Source organism: Neofelis nebulosa, chromosome 10 (genome assembly GCF_028018385.1).
Source record: "Neofelis nebulosa isolate mNeoNeb1 chromosome 10, mNeoNeb1.pri, whole genome shotgun sequence".
NCBI classification, from domain to species: Eukaryota; Metazoa; Chordata; class Mammalia; order Carnivora; family Felidae; genus Neofelis; species Neofelis nebulosa.
Genome location: NC_080791.1, coordinates 28,862,027 through 28,880,975, shown reverse-complemented (window position 1 = coordinate 28,880,975; position 18,949 = coordinate 28,862,027). Strand labels below are relative to the sequence as shown.

General features: G+C 44.3%; 1 protein-coding gene and 1 long non-coding RNA gene across 7 annotated transcripts in view; one reads left to right on the top strand and one right to left on the bottom strand.

Moving 5' to 3' along the window:
- Nucleotides 1–1,020: 1,020 nt before the first annotated feature.
- The window catches only part of NTM (neurotrimin), a 946,316-nt gene continuing 928,387 nt past the window's right edge, over nucleotides 1,021–18,949 (bottom strand). For 3 of the 6 annotated variants that reach the window (XM_058687340.1, XM_058687346.1, XM_058687341.1), the window contains 4 exons: nucleotides 16,499–16,650; nucleotides 13,159–13,194; nucleotides 7,860–7,892; nucleotides 1,021–2,847 (listed from right to left, as the gene is read on the bottom strand). In XM_058687340.1, the coding sequence (XP_058543323.1) occupies nucleotides 2,747–2,847; nucleotides 7,860–7,892; nucleotides 13,159–13,194; nucleotides 16,499–16,650 (322 nt within the window). In that variant the 3' untranslated portion in view covers nucleotides 1,021–2,746. The remainder of the gene's footprint in view (nucleotides 2,848–7,859; nucleotides 7,893–13,158; nucleotides 13,195–16,498; nucleotides 16,651–18,949) is intronic. The other 3 variants (XM_058687343.1, XM_058687344.1, XM_058687345.1) reach the window with 3 other exon arrangements.
- LOC131487076 (uncharacterized) lies at nucleotides 12,958–17,090 on the top strand. The gene is made up of 3 exons (XR_009249600.1): nucleotides 12,958–13,076; nucleotides 15,053–15,194; nucleotides 16,844–17,090. It is a non-coding gene; the product is annotated as an uncharacterized LOC131487076 (long non-coding RNA).

The window sequence follows — 18,949 nt, the reverse complement described above, 5'->3', positions numbered from 1 at the left end:
GGCAAGGGAGAGCTGAAAAAATCTCACCCATCCACTTTCGGTCTAAGGAGACCCAAATCCCATGCCTTTAGTAGTTCTGGGACATATGGAAGGGGATGGCTGCAATGCAGCCAACATCTGTGAGGTTTGGCCAGACTGCTCCAGATCATGCTGCTGGGAAGAAAGTGGGTATACCTGGCACATGGTGATGAGGGTGGAAGGTCAGAAGGACACACAGACAGACCTGAAGTCAACAGTATTTTCTCAATTGTGCTAGTAACAGCCAGAAATGAAACTATTCCTTTCTAAACATTGCCTATTCCTCTCAGGTAGAATTGACACCCGAGGACCCAAGTACAGTAATTCCTGAATGTTTTGGCTCTGACCTTATTTCTGCCTCTCAGTGAATCTTCAGCTGCTTACTTAATTCCCAGAATCAATCCGAACAGATTAGAATTATGTGACTACTATTTTGGATTAAAATCTACCTTTTCTCTTAATTTGTGACCAGAGGCAAGGTTTGTGAAGGGAAGAGACTCCCCCAAACACTGGTTGGTAGAATTTGGAAATATATATTACTAACCCACAATGTTTTAAGCTTTCTGTTTTTTTTGTTTTGTTTTGGTTTTGTTTTTTCTTTCTTCTTTTTGTGATAGCTGTGCTACGCTGTCTTACAGAAACAATCACACATAATAGCCTTCCCTGAACTGGGCTTGACATTTTGCCCAGCTTATGAGGTGAGGTGTTTGGACATGAGCAGGATGCCACAAACCTCGGCCAGAACCTTCTTGAAGGGATTGGAGGTCATGAGACCCAGCCCTCCTTCACTTCTGTTAGGAGGATGAAGGTGGTTTCCAGAACCCGTCTGTCATCAGAGCACTTCTACAGAAAAAACCCATTCCACCCAAGGAGGGAGCTAAAGACCATTAGTCTGATTCAGATGTCCGTTTCCCTCCATCTTCTTCACTCCCGAGCCAGGTGGGCTCTCTGGCCCCTCACCCCCACCCTACCCCGCTTGAGAATGAGTTACCACACCAGGTGAAGAGGGACATGGAACACTTTTTAATGTCAAGTCAGAGACAACCCCCCCTCCCCTAGTCCCCAATCCCACTTTCCCTCATCACATCCAGGACCCCTCCCCGAGGCCTCTCTGGTTCCCAGACTTCATGGGGAGGAAAAAAAGTTATCTAAAAACTGCATTTTCTTCTCTTTCATACACACGCACACAAAGGTGGGAAATTAAATAAAATGAACCAAGAGGATTCAATTCTCCAGTAGTAACAAAGGCATCAGAGATTTCCCACAATGGGCTAAAGCAAGTGGTTACTGACTGTGTGGTTGGTTCAGTTGTTTGCTGTTTACGCCCTAAGACAGGACAGAGAAGCCAGGCCTACCATCAAGGCCCGGGCCTCCAAGAGCCACACCTGGAAAAGATGCTGCGCCTAGTATTAGTGTTTTGTTTTGTTTTTGTTTTCATTTTCTCTTTTCACTTTTTATAAATGTCTCTGACGTGTAAATAACCAAGGAAATAAAAAGGCAGGAGCTGATTACACAATTACCAGTAAACTCTATCATCTTTTAGAAGATCAACACACAGCTAACGCCATATACAGCATGCAGTAATGTCTGAGAAAGGACCCTGCTGAGAAATAAAATGGCTAGAACTCTAACAAAAAAAATATATGTATATATATACTGTATAATATATGTCATCAAAAGAAGCATAGCCAACAAACTCAAGATACAGTGTGGATCATCCTTCCATTTCTAAACAGCATGTAGAAGCATAGTATTTTCTGCATTAAATGCCAGAATAAGGAGAAATCTGTAGCGCTGGTGGAGATGTTGGTTAAATCGTATGTGGGTTTTTTGTTTTTTTTGTTTTTTTTTTTTTGGTGGATTTGACATATCCTCACCAGGTGGTTAATGCCTGGTGGTCCACCAGTTGTAAACCTAGTTTAGAAGTACACTATTTTTAATGTTTAACAAACATACTTCTCTTCACCTTTCATATGTGTATGTTTTTAGTCTTGTCTTGTTTTTGCACTAAATTCTAGACTCATATCAGAAAATATAATTAATAAAATTAATAATGAACCAGAATCCCTTATTATCCATGATGTCCATGTAGCAAAATGAAAACAAACAAACAAAAAAAGTGTAACAATTTTTTTTTTTTTTTTGTGACTGTTGATTGTGGGATTGTTGTAGCTGTCAGGCTGTCTTGTTTAGTCTCCTTTTTATTTTTTTTTCTTTAATTTTGCATTTTGTAACACACACAACAGTGGCACAGTCTATGAACGGGGCCACAGGGGCACATCTGGGTCCGCATGACTCCTTCTGCGTTCGTCTCTATGGAATTGGGAATAGCCGACTCCAGAATTTTCCTTGCTTGGGGTGCGTCAGTGGGCGGAGTGGCTGAGCCCTGCCCACCCTGGTAACAAACAGGTCATGATGCAGCTGCGGGTGGGTCCAGAGCAGGGTGCGCATTCTTTCCCTTTGGGCAAAAGAAGAAAACTCAGCTGTGCGTACTGATCTGCAAGACCTGCAAGGCGATTTTCAATTTCCCTTTGAAATGTGTTTTCCCAAAAGTATTCTTTGTTCCCCTCCCTCGAATTTGTGTCCCATTAGGCTCTGTTTCTCTGAATTTTGTTGGATTAGATCTCATAAGAAACGGGGATGCTCTTGCTGCTGTCGGAGTTGCCGTTGCTGTTGGGTTGGTGGTGGCGGCGGCAGCTTCTCCCCAGCGGGGGAAGTGGCATTCACATCAAAACTTGAGGAGTAGGTGCAAGACCAGAAGAGGTAGCAGCCAGATGCAGCCTGCCCTCCTCGATGTCCCGTTGTTCACTTCACTGACTGCGCCTGGGCCTGTGGAGAGAACAGACTCGTCATGGTCTGCCTGGTCTAAGATGGAACATCTGTCACCCTATGTGCTGTCATTAGGCCTTGCCTCTGATGAGGCATCCCTGTAACTGGGACATTTGATGTTCCAGCGCCATATGTGTGTGTAGGGGTGGGGGAGTGGCTGCATTAGAAATAACCATTTACAGCTTGGATCCCATGGATGCATGCTGTGTAAGAGGGAGCCTTCATTTGCAAAGAGAGAACATGAGGATCAGGTTAAAGTGTGCTGGTGGCCACTAGTCCTCTCTCGTGTTGTAATATGCTAAGGACAAGGCTCAGGGTCAAGTTCAAGAAGGTGGCAGATTATTTAATATTCTACATGGAGTCAAGGAAGTGAAACCTTTGTATCATCTGCATCATCAACTGACCAATCAGCGTGTGCCGTAACCATTTACATAGCTCTCCAGCTGTTCAACCTGTTGTGCTGGGAAGGACCTGTTGGACACAGCAATCTGTCTCCCTGCTGCTGCCACATTGGGTTTGGTGCCTGTTCTGTCAATCACTCTATCGCAGGGCTGGGCACTGGGCTTCTGCCTGGAACACTTGGCCTCTTCCCTATCTGGACAAGGTAATAGCAGACCTAACTCAAGTATCATGTGCCTGAAAGGCCAAAATCAGCCCGCTGCACGTTGAAGTGGGATCAAGTAAAAAAACAGGTGGTCTTCTGCTGTGAACATGGAAGTGAGAGAAGGCTTATGTGGAAATTGGGATGCAGAGCTTGCCACTGTGCATGTTTGTGGGTTGGAAATGGATGGCATACTTCCCTGAGAGACACAGCTCCACCTGGCCTGCATGCAGATACTCTGGGAGATGGGGACAAATGTTGGAGGCAAGAAAACTATGAGGTGCATGAAATTTCCCAGCAGTTTGCCTGTCATTTGAAACATCAGCTTTCTGGCCAAGAATGCCCATAAAAAATGGGGCCATGATTCATGAACAGTACACACAAGGGTGGAGGCCCAGATGAGTTAGGTACCTACTGCAGCAGAGAACCTTCTCAGGCTACACATGCTCTGGCATGCTTTGTTGCATTGAATTTAATGGAAGTATTTAAAGCCGGTATCCTCCCTAAGGCTACCTCCCCATTGTGGTCAAGAAACAAAGCCAGAACCTGCCTGCCTGACTTGGGTGCTAAGCATCAGAGATACTTTTGGCTAATGCAGTTCAGCATCAAATCAAGCTTTCTTGATTTCATATGGGATGATTCCATCACATCCTTGAAGCCCTGGCCTGGGACCACTGCCCATACAATTTTATGTTTTAGACCTTTGGGACAAAACTCTGATTCTGGGGCAGTGGTTAAATAGATGGTCATGAATTTGAATGTATCAGGTCTTCCAATCTCATGTATTTGTGATGTCTGGCCCTCAATATTCCCAAGTACAGGCAGTGCAAGTTCTCATGATAAGAAGCACAAAACACAGGTATTCTGTTCTCCACTGGCTGGGAAGTGAACTTCTGGGCAACACAAAACTAAAGGCATCTGCCATGGAATGCCTTCCTTCTTGCAGCCCATGGTGGATACAGATGACAAAGGAGCATTCCTATTACGCTCCTATCACTTACACTTCAATTTCAAAAATGCTTATCATTTACCAATGATCACTAATTGGCTCTGTCTCGTAAAATGTAACTATTGTGTTTCTGTGTAAACCACCACCAGGACTCATTTCTTCATATTCAATCATTGTGTTATTTATACAGCATTCTTTGGAACCCCAGGAGAGAAGCCACTCCCCCTGCCTTCTAGGATGAGGTTCCCTCTCTCTCCAGTGAAGAAGCCCTGCTGCTGTGGGCCACTCCAAGATTCTTCACATTAAGACCCTTGCCTGTTACTGAAGCTGACTCCAAGCCACAAAGGTTGTTTCTGAAGCCAGCAGGCCAGTAGGTCTTTGTGTAGCTGGGTTCTGAGTTTAAGCTGGGAAGTCCTCTTGGCTGCATTCCATCTTCCCCCTGTGCAATGCATGGTGATTCTAAGTGTGTTCTATGTGCCTGGCACACCACACTCCTGGCCAGGCACACATCTGTTGGTGCATGACTCTCTTTCTCTTGCATGTCTTTTGTTCTCCTCAACACTTACACACACAGCTTTGCAGCCCACTCCCCCATTCACCCCAGCACATTCCCACCATACTCCCAGCCCTGGCCATGGCTCAGAAGATGCCCTGTGGTAAAGGAAAAGGGAATAAATGCCAGGTATCTGAATTTAGTGTCTCTGGGATTCTCACCTGCATTCTCTTCTTTTGGGGCCACCCAGCTAGTGGGATTCTCCAGGGAGGAAAGTGGAGAATTAATGCCACAAGCCAGGCAGAGAGCCCAGCAGGAGCCTGCTTCCTTACCATGTAAGAAAAGTCAGAAAACCGTGTTTGCAGCCAGGGCCTCTGCAGCGCTGCAGGGAGGGGCTGTGAGCCGGCAAACCATCCCCAAGACACCTCACAATGGCTGATGCCTCTGCAGGTGTGCTCTCTGGGCACCATGTGCTCTGCTTCATTGCTAAACCCCTCAGAGTTCCTTTGTGGCTCTGCTGCCTGCTGGGAAGCACCACAGAGAGCCAGCAGAGAGAGGTCCTGACCTGTTGTGTCAAAAAACTCTTACCATAGAAGAAAGGAAAAGGCCACCAAGTGTGCCAGAGCCTCCTCCTCTTGCCTGCATTTGTTTCCCTGCCCAACACACAGGGTCTCTCTGCTTCTCTCCTGTCCCAGGCCCACAGGGGACCGTCACTCACTGTGTGGGGCCATATCCAGCCTGTCTCCTCCTTTTCCACATACTTTCTCCCCTCGCCAGCCCCCCCATCCTTCTCTTGGGCACATCCAGGAAATCTGACCTGGACAAAACTGGTCATAAGGAGGAAGAAACAGGAGTAGACCCTGGAGAAGCATTGAGACGAGGGTATTCCAGTCATCCTCCCAAAGAGGACAGCTGCAATCCTCCAATCCATAGAAATTCACAGACTGTGCCTTGCCACCTGTGGCCTTGACCCCTTCAGTTTATTCTTTATGCTAATTCCAGAGCAGTGTTTCTATGATTCCACACTCATCATGACACTAATCTATGTGATTCTTACAGCCTTCATGAAACTTCCCAACTGCTTGGTATAACACTCCCTACATTTCAGAGTCTGCTTGTTATCTGCCTCCTCAACCTCTTTTCCTGACACATGTTCCTTTGTTTCTCTTCACTCCCTGCCACCACTCCCCACTCCATGCAACACAAGCACACAGACACTACACATACTCATGGTCACGTAAGCAAGTGTGTGTGAACCACATTCTCTTTCCTTTCCATCCTCACATACCCTCTGCCTCTATGTCTGATGTGCTCTCCACCCAAATCACTGCCACTCATTGTTCCAGATTCTGTTCTGGTCCCCATTTACCTCCTCCAGGCAGACTTCCTTGACTTGCTCCTGTTTTGCTTCCACAGCACCATATGTATCCCACTATTAAAATACGTACTATCTGTGTTATAATTCTCCTTATTTGCCTAACATGAATTTCCTCTGCTGTGCTATAAAGTTTCTTAAGGAAGGGTAGGGTCTGTGTCTAACTGGGCCCATGGCAGGTATTTAACAAATGTTTTTTAAAAGAAAGAAGAAACCAGAACATTTTGATGCATACTGATGTGTTCACATTTACTCTGTCTCTGTGTTTTCCTTTCTCTTAAAATTTTACTGAGACAAAAAAGCAAAAGACCAACTAAATCAAAACAAAACAAAAAATTCTCTACCTTTTTTTCTATCTCAATTTCTCTCTTCCAAACATCCTTTCCCTCTTTTTCTAACTATTTCCAGTGAAAGTCTCTCAAAGTTCCTATGGTTGAGGGAAAGTATACATAGAAGTAAAACCATATCTATTAGGATTCCAGGAAGAATTCTTACAGTTGGAAAGGTGTCCCAGACCCTTAAAAGCACTCAGGTATGAAATGAGGATTATTCTCTGTGCTTTCATATGTGGACACTTAACCTCAGAGAGCTTAACTCCCTTGACTTCTGTCTCCAAATACAATTTTCTTTCCACCAACTTGGGGCTGTCACTTTGTGTAACTCACACATATTCCAAGAATGAAGAAAGGAGAGAAAATGAGGCCACAGGGCCTGTCCCACATCGGTACTGGGTAAGGTGGGACCCACACATAATTTCCCACACTTGTCAGCACATGAAAGAATTCCATGAGATGAGAGTGTTTTGTCTAGGCAGGTGTGGATCACAGCATCCTGGAGCAAGGCCCTCTCAGAGCCTGTGCCAGACAGAGCAGCAACTCAGTCCATTAGCCTGGTGACATGGGCCACATAGATGAGGCCTCTGTTCATCATCCAGCCACGCCTCCATTCTGCCTCAGATGCCTTTATTGCCTTTATTTCACTAGAGAGCTGTGAAAGCCTAAAGAGACTAATCACCAGGACAGTTAGGGTCCCAGAGAACTGTGATGAACATCAATTTAACCATCAAAGACATCTAGTGGGAAGGAAAGCCTCAAATAAGATGTGTTTTATTTGTGGCCAAGTGACTCACCGAAGAACCTCCCCCTTCCTTCCAGTTTCCCCTCCCTCCCCCACTTCCCCTTCCAGCTCCAAGTTAGAAAGAAAGAAAGAGAGAACAGGGTAAGTAAAGGATAGCATGCAAAGCCAAGGTCTAAGAAGGTCATCACATTAGAGCATCTGCTTGTGAGGAGAGGCTGGTCTGGTCTTGGAGCAGCCAAGACATGGAGCTATTCTGGGCCCTGGCAGGTGCTCATTAGTGCTGCCAGCAAACAGCAGTTAGAAGTCTGCAAGTGGAAGCTACCCAAGGTGAATGGCATATCCTTGGAGACAGGTTAATCTAGATTGGCACAGACATGGCCCAAGGTCAGGGAGGACTCCCACTGGGCTGCTTGTGGGGTTAGCTCAGAAGAGAAGGCATGTTGGAAGAAAGTGAAGAGTTTTGGATACCCATCCCCACCCAGGCAGCAAGCAGGTGCCTGGAAATAAATATACCAACCTTTCCAAGGGGTCAGAGCTGTAGTTTTCACTTCTAAAAGAAATTAAAAACAAGCCACTGTTAAGGTAGAAAGCAGCCAGAGTCACTTGCTTTGTCCTCTGATGGTTCTGGGAAGGAGCTGGTTCTCCCGGCCCAGGGCCTTCTCCAACCGTTCTGCACTTGCCTCTTGCTGTCTTGACCACAGTCCAGCTCTTGTATGTGCACCTCTCTTTTTTGTTGGGAAGTCAGTTGCCATAAGGTTGAGTGGGGGGATGGGGAAGGATATGACTGAGGGTCAGATTGGCTCATTAATCCAAAAAGAACCAACACACCCATCTGATCATAGCAGGAAGCTTGGTACACACTGGAGCCTGAGGCCCCAAGCCAATAATACTTCTTTGTACAACAATTTTCTTTCTTTGGCCACTGGACTATCCCCTAGTTAGTTAAAGTCAGTAGGCCTCAAGTATAAAATTGGTTGATACAAATGGATTATATTATAAAAATCTGAATGTAGGTGCCCATGCTACATTGAGATGTAAAACTTTGGCACTTATCTGCACATTTTACAAAAACTGTGCCAGAGGAGCTCATACCCGTGATACCTGACTTCCCTTGATGAGTCAGACTGTATAGCAAGCTGGTCCAGAGGGACAATCTCAGGCAATAAGACCCACACCTATGCTGCTACACTTACACTTGCTAAGTAAGACCTGCCTGTGGAAATTTAGTGGGATGCCAGCTCTTCTTTGATGATTAGACCGCAAAAGACCCACATTTCACCAGCTGCAGGCCTTCAGAACAATCCATAGAGACTTTCCTGCTAATAGCAGATGTCCTGAGTCGTCAGAAAGTGGTCTAATCTCTAACATTTTACTTGCCTCTTTAACTAGGTGTCTGCAATAGTTCAGCCTGGATGCAAAGAGGATGGAAAATCCTTTCACAATGTGTATGTAGATCAGTGATTTACACTTTAAATATTTCATAATTTTATTTGTCAGCTATACATCAATAAATCTGAAAATAAAAAAATGAATTAAATTCTTTGCATCAAGGCGATACCGCTCTCTGTGCAAAGGTCCTTGCATATAGAAGGAAAGGCAACCTGGATATAACTCAACCTAAACTCAACTAAAATATTTAACCAAAATCAGATGAATAGATATGTATGCATTCAAGCTATCTTATTCTTTAGGGTGCCCGAGATATGATATCCCTCTTGAACTAAGTGGACCTTGACAACCTTGGGAAGGCACTCTAAAAAAAAGTAAGGGATGATCCATGATCAGAGAACAAAGGTATGATTCACAGAAGATCTGATGTCACATCAAGATGGTAAAGAAAAGCCTCATTGTCTGTGCATTTAGCAAGGACAGTCTCTTGGAGTGATTGTTGGGGCCTAGAGACCCACCCCAAAGCCAATGTGGGGTTATTTTCCCAAAATGTCTCACTCAGGTACCACTGACTAGAGTTTCTCTGTACCAAGAAGAAGGGTGACTGGCAGGATGGAGGATGAAGAGAAACTCATGGAGGGAAAAAGTAGTCATAGGCCTTCATTCCCAAACCACAAGCAGTGCAGATGTACGGTACATTTGAGGGAGGGCAGCCACTGACTTATGGGGTGCTGGTTTAAACACTGCTGTAGGAAGGACACAGGGAAGGGTTCTACTTGGTAGTTTGGCTTGCCAGAACATCAAAAGAGAAGTGAACTAAAAGTATGTTTCCACAGGGCTCTAGATACCTGTTGTGATTTTATGTAAGTCAAAAACATCTGTAAACAACTTTAGCTTAATTGTTACCATCCAGCTATTCTTTCTCCTGAACTCCAACACACACTATTTGAATGAGAACAATACTCTTCAGTGACCATTTCAAATTTTCTAATTAACTGGAATGTCCTTCTGTCCACCTTACATCTCACCACAGTGAGGGGGGTAATGTTGCCATGATATTGTCTGTATTACCCTGATATTACTCTGATGCTATACTTCATCCCACTCCAAGAAGAGATGCAGAAAGGTTAACATGCTTTCTAGATCATGGTCTACATGCTATCACTGTTGTGTCAGTTTGAAGAAGTATGAGCCTTGCTTGAGCCTCCAAGCCACCCATGGAGCACTAGCCACCAATAACCTCATGTTTTTGAGTTCATTGTTGGCTATCAAGAAAACAAACAATCCCTGAAAATCCAAGCATGTATTTCCTTGGCAAGAACTTGACTGAAATTGGTGAATTTTGTTGATATATTAATGAGAAGCCAGGTAGAACTGGATAAAATATTCAAAATAAAGAAAGTATAAGAGAAAATAAAAAGAAAGAAAGAAAGAACCACTCCCCTTAAGCCTGCAAGTCAGTATCTGTAGTCAATCCATAATGTGATCTCTTTTGCCACCAGAAACAATGTTAGCTAAATCTAAGTACCTATGTAAACACTGGGCTTCTGATTCTAGTGTGCAGAGAAGAGCTGGTTGCATGCCAGGATGAATATATTCACCTTCTAGAAAGAGGTTGAGAAAATGTTTTTTATACTTTCAGTAGTTAGACATTCTATGTGCCATAGAAATGCTCACTGCTAGATGACTGGGCCTAATTCACTATCTTTAATCCTCTGCAGGGAAGAAGTGGTCATCTTTCCTACTGCACTTTTTTTTCCCTCTTCTGATATACAGAGTTTACTAACTCCCCCATTCTTTAATAAATTGGTTTGATGGTCACTGTGAGGTTCACAGACATTAATCAGCCAACCTTTCCCAGCCCACTGATACCATCAAATCTGACTTCATGCCTAGGAGATAAAAACAAAGAACAGTGGATGGGAAATGAACAGCTACCAAGATGCTGAGTTTGCAGTGTGGGCCCCGGCACACTTGCCGGGGAGGGACTCAGTGAGGGATGGTGGTGCATCCCTGAATCCTTATTTATCATGGCAGGAGTACTGCGCCACCAAATATTAATACGAGAAAGTGACATGCAATCTGTTGTGTTTGCAAAAGGGGAGCAGAGAAATACTTCAAGGGTGGCAGAAAATGCTGAGGAGGAATGAAATTCTCTTATCAGAGTCTCTCTAGTCCATCCAGATATCGAGTAACAAAATAGCTTAGAACTTCTCTTAAAGCCAACTGTACCCTGTCAGTGGAAATCCATGCATTTGTATAAATCTTGCTTGGTATTTCTGGCATAAGATGAGCATAACTTGGGGGTATTCCCTGAGAAAATAGGTAGCTCTCTATTCTATAGGAGACTAGCAAAGAAGGAGGGGAAAATAAAAAGAACACAGACGAAGGGGAGAAATGCCCCAGACACAAGATTTGTTTTCTCTAAGATATTTTTAGTTGTACAAAAGAATCCAATAGCTATACTGAAGACCACACTAATCCAAATCTTGAAACATTCCAGATGTCTACAATCTACACCTTCTGGCAATGACCCATTGCCGTGTACTCAACAAGAAGGATGTGGCATTGAGAGCAGCCTGAGAATCTGAGTACAGAGCTGGCATACAGATCCTTTTACCCAAATTCATTGTTGCAGCAGAGAGGGGTGAGGCAGGACAGCTTTGTCTCAGCAGGTGGAGCCTGGTTATAAAGTGTCCTTCTCCTGCTCCAGTGCAGTGACAGTCAGAAGTGATTTGTTTGTTTCTGGTCTGTTTCATTATCATTGGCTCTGGTGTGGGACAATGCCCCTTCTGTCAGTTGAGTATACCTACAGGTAAATACTAACTCCTTAGCAACCACTACCTGTTTTAAAAGTTCCTATTCCCTCTGAAAATAAAAAGCTAAGTGATCAGAATCACTTCTAAAAGCACATCCTGTAGCACTATCTGTCCTCACTCCAGTCCCTCATGCCTCCTCCTTTTCTCATTATTCTCATCTCCTAATGCTCTTAATTTGAGATCTGTGGATCTCCTCATGCCAGGGTTTAATAAACATAAGTTGAATCATAAATTGAACCTGAATTCTTCCACTGACTTCACTTTTACTTTCTATTTCTTTGTTTCATTTTCTTGTTGGCAGTGCCTCACCATGGCACTCTACATCACTAAGGTGAAGAACGCAGCCCTGATTCTTTTTGTTGACAAAGTATTTTTCCTCATCTGTCAAACAGCTTCCCCTGTAATTTATCTCCTTTCATCTCCTTCCCACCTTGCAAGTCTACTGTAAGATGGGACATCTTGCAGATGGGAAGGGATGCAGGGGATGGATGTGGGAGAAAGATCAGGGACTGGGGTGGAAGGTGGGTAAAGCCTCAAGCTGCTTTCCTGCTAGGCTACCCTATGATCAGCACCGTCCTCAGGAGGAAAACAGTAGCATGTGCCACATAGATTCCACTGCACCACTTGAGTAGTCTCACTCCTGCCCAAATGCTCAGTCTCAGTCTTAGAGAACCACCTCTGCTATGTTAAGGGACTCTGGTGAGTCACTTATATTGGTGGGCCTTTGAGAAAAAATTGTGGCTGTGCAAACAGAAGCAAGAGATGAAGGACTTTTATAGGGGAATGGCTTGAGGTGGAATAGGATTTACGGGGCTGGAGAGAAGAGCTTGAACGAGTTAATTAACCCCTATGACGTTACACTGAAGGAAACTCTTGTCTTTCAGTCTGCATCTGGGGATTGGGCTTGAATGATTCAAAATGCACCTGGCAGTTTTCAAAGCCTTTTTAATATGTGTTTTCAGGTGAAAGTTGGAACAACTGTAAGGTAGATAAGACAGATCAATTTTATTTTATAGAAGAGGAAATGGAGTCTCAATAATGTTTAGTGGCATGCTCAAGAGCACAGAACTACTAAATGTCAGGCTCTGAACTCGATCCCAGTGGTATTCCACTCCCAGTCACTACTTATTGATTATCATGCCCACTGTCACTGCCCATCTTCCTTTCTTGGAGAACCTCGCTTTGAACCAGCTGATGTATTTTAGGGAACACCTAAACCTTCATGCATATGGTGTTTGCTTCTATTGCTCATGGGCCATTGAAGCTATGCAGGTTGCTATGAAAACTGCTCAGTGGGCTGGACTGTTTTCCTACTGGTTCAGACTCATGCTGTCTATCTTTGGCCTGCACACAGATCTCTGGGCTTTCAGATGTTAATGGTGTTTATTTTCTTTTCCCCCTCCAGGCCCTTCTGGGGAAGTGTGGGCAAGGTGTGAGCAGAGAAAGGACAGCTTCCCTGGCAGCTCTCTCAGCTCCAGTGACCTCCTTAGCTTCCCCTGGCACCCTCTAAGCAACTCCACAGACAGGTAATGTGGGTGGGGGAGGAGAAGAGGGATACTGGAAGAAGGGGGGAAGGGCGAAAAACCATAAAGCAAGGGGAATACTGACCTTGCAACAAAGTTGAGCTTGTAGGCTCATTTAGTTCTAAATCGGGTGAGGGACGTACAGGAGAGAAAAATGAAAACAAACACATATATTATATACAGTAGCTATATATTTGTCATATATAGTTTGTATACTGCTATTCACACATGTTTCTGAGGGATGGATAAATAAAGGAAGACACAAAAACCAAAGGTGGACAAGATGCAGCATGAGAAGCACTAAGGTGCCTTATGCTTCCGTCCTTGGATGCCACGGTTGGAAAGTGACGGAGTTGGCTGCTCATACATTTACAGAGCTGTGCTGAGCTGGGGAACTGACATGGTAGCAAAGGACCAAAGTCCCTTTCTAGACGAGGTTTCTGTCCCACATCTTACCCCCATTGTCTCACTTCGGGAGACCAAGTTCAGGAATTTCTGGTCCCATGGCACCATAGCAGGAACAAGGTGGCCCCAAGAACCATGGTGATTCAGCTTATGGGGGCCCCTGCTATCCTTGCAGTCTTAGGGATCAGGAGCATGATCTTATGGTTCATGATAAGAAGGACCACCCTGCTCCATTTTGCTTAACTACCATCGAAGATATGGCCACAATGGGACCTCCTAGCATAGGATTCCTCACTTCTCAACATTCAGGTCGCATGATACACAACGTGCAGGTTGTGCAAAAGTTGGTGGCAAAATTGTGATAATGTAGCTGGCTTTCTGTGATGCTATAGAAGAATGGACTGCATCACAAAGTTCATATATTCGCATAACACAAATGCTACTTTCCCCTCACCCTAGTCTGCTTGATGGCTCTGGGCTGAGAGTCTGCTGATAATGGGAGATGACACAGAAAACTCTGCTATGTCTGTATTTGTCAAAAGGACTTATTGATGATGGGTGTCCATCAGGAGTTTGGGGGCTGCAATGTCTGGACTAGCCTCAGAGAGAGCTGATGGGATGAAAACACCCATCTTGCACACTAATGCCATTTTACTCCACCTTGCACACTTGTGCAAGTATATAGTATATAGTATATAGTTACTAGTTTCATGGAACTATGTTAGCCATGGAGCATTTCTGTGATGGGCTCCTCCTCACAAATGGTCTCTCAATTGAGGCTTAAAAAGTGCTTACTGTTAGATTAAATTTGGCAAATGTTCCATGCTTTTTCTCCCTCTTAGAGATTTAGCACGTAAAGAAAAGCTCTGAGGTCTCTGCATTAAAGAACATCCCTGCATACACCCCATTCATCTCGGTTGATCCAGTCTTTCTAAACTTATATGAACACATAATTTCACTTTTTCTTTTATTTTTTAGAGAATCCTGGACTCCACAGAGCTGGAAATTGGAGGAATGTCCCAATGACACAGGGCAGATGCAGACAGAATGATGCTGGGGAGGCAGAGGTTCTAATTGCCACGCAGGGGTCGGCTGAGAAGAGCAGATTTATGGCACATGCTTTACTGAGTTCCTTGCCACAGACTCCAGTTATTTCACTCTTAAAGCTTGTGCCTTCTCCCTGTTCTCATCTTCAGATGGCTTAAGGGGAAGAGGCCAGGGAATTAGACAGTAGTGATAAAGCCAATTGCAAAACCATGCCATGCATCCAAATCAGAAGAGCGAGGAGGTCAGAGGAGGAGGAATACTGTTCATAGGAATGAGGGGCACTGTGGGTGGGGGGCAGGCCTGGGGAGGGGTGGGAGGCACAGCTGGGAGAGCCTCAGATTTGCAAGGCTAGGGAAGGAGGGGTCCATTCCTTTATAATCCTGGCCCTTTTGTTCATGCAGACAGACACCTGCCAGAAAGCCAGGAAGGCCTGACAAATGTGAGGGGCAATTATGACTATCCCTGTGTGAGAGATGTCAGACAGATCAATCACTCTAATCCCATCTCTGTCCATTCTGACCTACCAGGTCTGGGATCAAGGGCAGTCTTCCCCTTCCCATCCCCCTTTGGATCAAGCTGGGCCTTGTTTTAAGTGCTGGACAGAAGGTGGGCTAAATGTGATTTGGAAGACTAGATGGGACAATGGAGCAGCACAAGAGGGTTATTCGGGTAAGGCCGGATACACTGGGCTGTGGAGGGGGTGTGGTAGAGGCTGGGGGGGTGAAGTGAGGTACTTGAAGCTATGGGATTATCTGGGAGTTCTCAGAATAAAAGGAATTTATGTTCTTGCCAATTATCTGCTAACTTACTCCCTTTCCTTCCCCATCATATTCAAGAGTGTCTGCTACCATGGGGGACTAAGGGAATGGATTTGAAAAATTCCAAGCTACCTGACTTGTGGGGATATGAAGGGATCTTCCCCAAAAAGCAACCAGATATTAACCATATGGCCTGTAGTACGAATCTGCATCTACTAAGTGATGAAAGCCATCACTGGATGCTTGGAGTCCTGCCTGATGACACACACCTAGACAGCCAGGCTCACTTGTATGTAGTTGCTTGAGACATCACAGGTCTACAAGGGAGTTTGTTTGCTTTCTTCATTTGATTCTGGCACAAGTATAGTTGGCAGAGACGTAATGAAGGCATAGAAATTTTCTGTGCATATATTACTCCCCCCAAATAAATAGTTGTTTAATGAATTAATGCATGAATGAGTATGTGGCTTCTGTTAGGATGCTGGCTTGGTTGGACAAATATATCTCAATCCAGTCAGACAATACCCTTTGACATAAATGAAGAGCTAGGGAAATCCCCCATTTTCTATTAATTCTCCCTCTGAAGCTAATATCATTCAGGATCCCAAGTCCTATGATTCCACTTTTATTTTTTATTTTTTAAATATGAAATTTATTGTCAAATTGGTTTCCATACAACACCCAGTGCTCATCCCAACAGGTGCCCTCCTCAATACCCATCTTTTATATACAGAATCCAGTTTCTCCTATGTCCCAACAACCCGGAAAAGGCTCAGCAATGGTAATGTTTTACACTGCTCTAGGGAACAAAGTATGAAAATAGCAAATGTTCCTCTCTGAGCGCTTTGCTATCACACCCAGTTGGAACCCTGATACCTCAGTTAGCTGAGGAGACCTTAAAGAGAAGAAAATTAAATGTCGCTTCAGCATCCCAATATTGTTTCTTCCCACTTCAGGGTTTTTCCATTTCAGAATAAAATGTGAACATTCTTTCTCATTTTCCTCTGCTACTAGTACCCATTTTCGTCCATGCAGTCATTTCTCTCTCTTTCTCTCTCTCTGTCTCCAACTCCCCCTCCTCTTTTCCATTCAAACCTGCCCAGCTGTTCCTGATTCTCTTCCACTTGCCGCCCTACCCCGGCCATTCCTTCCAATTCCTCCTGTGCCATGCGACCCTTTCCTGCTCCTACTGCCCAACTCAGGGCTCAGTCTTACCAAATAGTGTGATGCTGGCATTGGTATGGCCCAACTTATTGGAGGCCACACAGGTGTAGTTCCCATAGTCATGTTCAGACACATTGAAGAAGATGAGTTTTGAGAGAAAAGGTCTGTTTTCCACTTTGACTCCCTTCTTTCCTTCAACCAGTCTGAGACAAACAAGAGAGACAAAAAAGAAGAAAAAAGGAGATGGTTATATTTTTCTCATAGGAGAAAGACTCTGGAATTAATGATCTTTTTATTGTCCATTTTCTGATGTTAGGAGGACTATTTTTCCCCCACTCAGCTATACAAGTTAACACACAATGATGCATACAATTGTATTTCTCTATTTTTACACAGGTGTCTGGAGACTCTCTTGGCACTACACAGATAGTCACCAAGTTCTCTGAAGGCAGGTGCCTTCAACAACTCTAATGTGCCAGCGGTGAGACATTCAGACAGTATTATTCACTCAGTAGGTGCTCCAAGTGTGAACCTAATTGATGTTGATGATGGTGTTAATGAAGAAGATGATGATGGCAACCATAAAAATAAAAAAAAAATTAAAAAAAAAATCTCAGTCTTCAAATAGAAGAACCTAAGGAGTTTGAAAGAACATGTTTTCAAGCACCTGGGTAATAAATGTTCTCTTAACAGCTTGAGGCATTTTATAGATAATATCTTATTTTTGGTTATAAGAATCAGGGATCATTTTTAAGCAGGGTACTCTGAAGGGCTTGAGAGACCGGTCTTCCCAGAGTATTATAGCAACTCAGTCTGGGAAGGATTATGGATTCCTAAGAATATGACCCTATAGACTGGGCAGTTTCCCTGAGCAATCCATGATGGCAGCCCCATATGCCACAAGGGTTCCCATTGGTGGTAGGGGCTACTAAAGAAAGGCCACAGAGAGTTAATGGGGGAAAACAGATATACCTAGTAGAACCATGGATACCACTACTGGACAGATGGTGAGGATAGGGGAATACTGTTCAGGGGTCAGTGGGGACACATCCTCCATCTCAGGACACTGTTGACAAAAATTCCTACTACCAATGCATGTCTACATAGAAATTATGAGACTAACTCTCTTCCTTTTTAGAACTTTGGAACATCCCATTTCAGAGAATGGGCTTTAAGCCAACCTTTACATTCCCTGAAATAAAATGGTCTTCCTTGCCCAGAAGCTGAGTCTATGCTATGGGAAAGATAAAATGCTAGTGGGGAAAAAAATCCTGAATGGAGGATCTCAGCAAACATGGTTTTAGGCCTGGTTGGGGCAGGATGTGTAGGAAGAAATGTCAGAGTATATACATAATGGAACAGGCACAGGGGACAGGAATTGGGGCAAATGGCTGGTTTCAGAGTCATCACACTGAGAAAGATAATATTCAAGGCAGAATAGAAAGGGAAGCCCAGCAAGACAATGATGAGAAAGTGCTCCATAAACTATAAAATGTTATTCAATATACTATATTTCTGTGGAGTTAGACATCGAGAACTCCTGCCTATCCCTGGGTCCCAGCATGTTTTTGGCACAGAGGACAGCTGCTTTGTCATCATCTGAGGGGGTTGTCTCTGTAGGACCACAGGACGATTCTCTCCACCTTCCCTACCATGATCAGAAGAGAAAGCCAGGTTCTGGCTTCAGTTCTCATGCAACATCTGTCTCCAGGGAAGTCAGAAGGTTGCATGAAGGAACTTTTTTGCTTTTCATTATGTAGATTTTCCTCTGAGAGCCTTTCTCTCTCATAAGCTAGGGGCAGTGAACTGGCCTGAGTCCATGGACTTCATTAAAATGTGAGCACTGTAGGAACGGAATGAGTCATCCGGCTGTGCTGCCAGAAGCCACTGTTATATTTTCAGCTTGTTATGTAGATATTGATCCTCTAGGAGGTGCTGTCCAAAGAAGGCTCTACAGCCACCCACCAGGAGGTTTTCAGAGAGCCCGTCAAGTGTATTGATCCCATTTGCCATTTTGACACTATTCCTGGGCTGGGGAGGAAGCCTTCACATCAGAACCAAGCTGTGAATTAGATTTCATCTCTGCAGTGGGGAGAGACACTTACCCGAAGCAGGTTACTACTTGACAGATCTGAAATGTCTTTAGTTAAAAGCAGGGTGGGGTGGTGAGCCGTTCTTTGCAGCACTTTGCAGCTTCTAGGGCGACAGACTTGCCTTTTCTCTGTGTGGTCACACTTTTCCCCCATCCCAAACTGCTCCCAGGCTTTGTGTTTTGTTTTGTTTTGTTTTGTTTTATTTTGTTTTCTTTTCTTTTCTTTTCTTTTTTAATGAACCTGAGGCTTTTCATTGGGTCATGCCCCCATGGATGGGTGGCTCTTATTACACACAGCATCCTATTTCCTCTCCTTTTCATTGATGATACATGCAGTGGCATGCCATTCAGTAGTGCTAGTGTGTGGACAAAGAGACTTCTACCCAAATTTTGAGAAAGCCGCCTGTCCC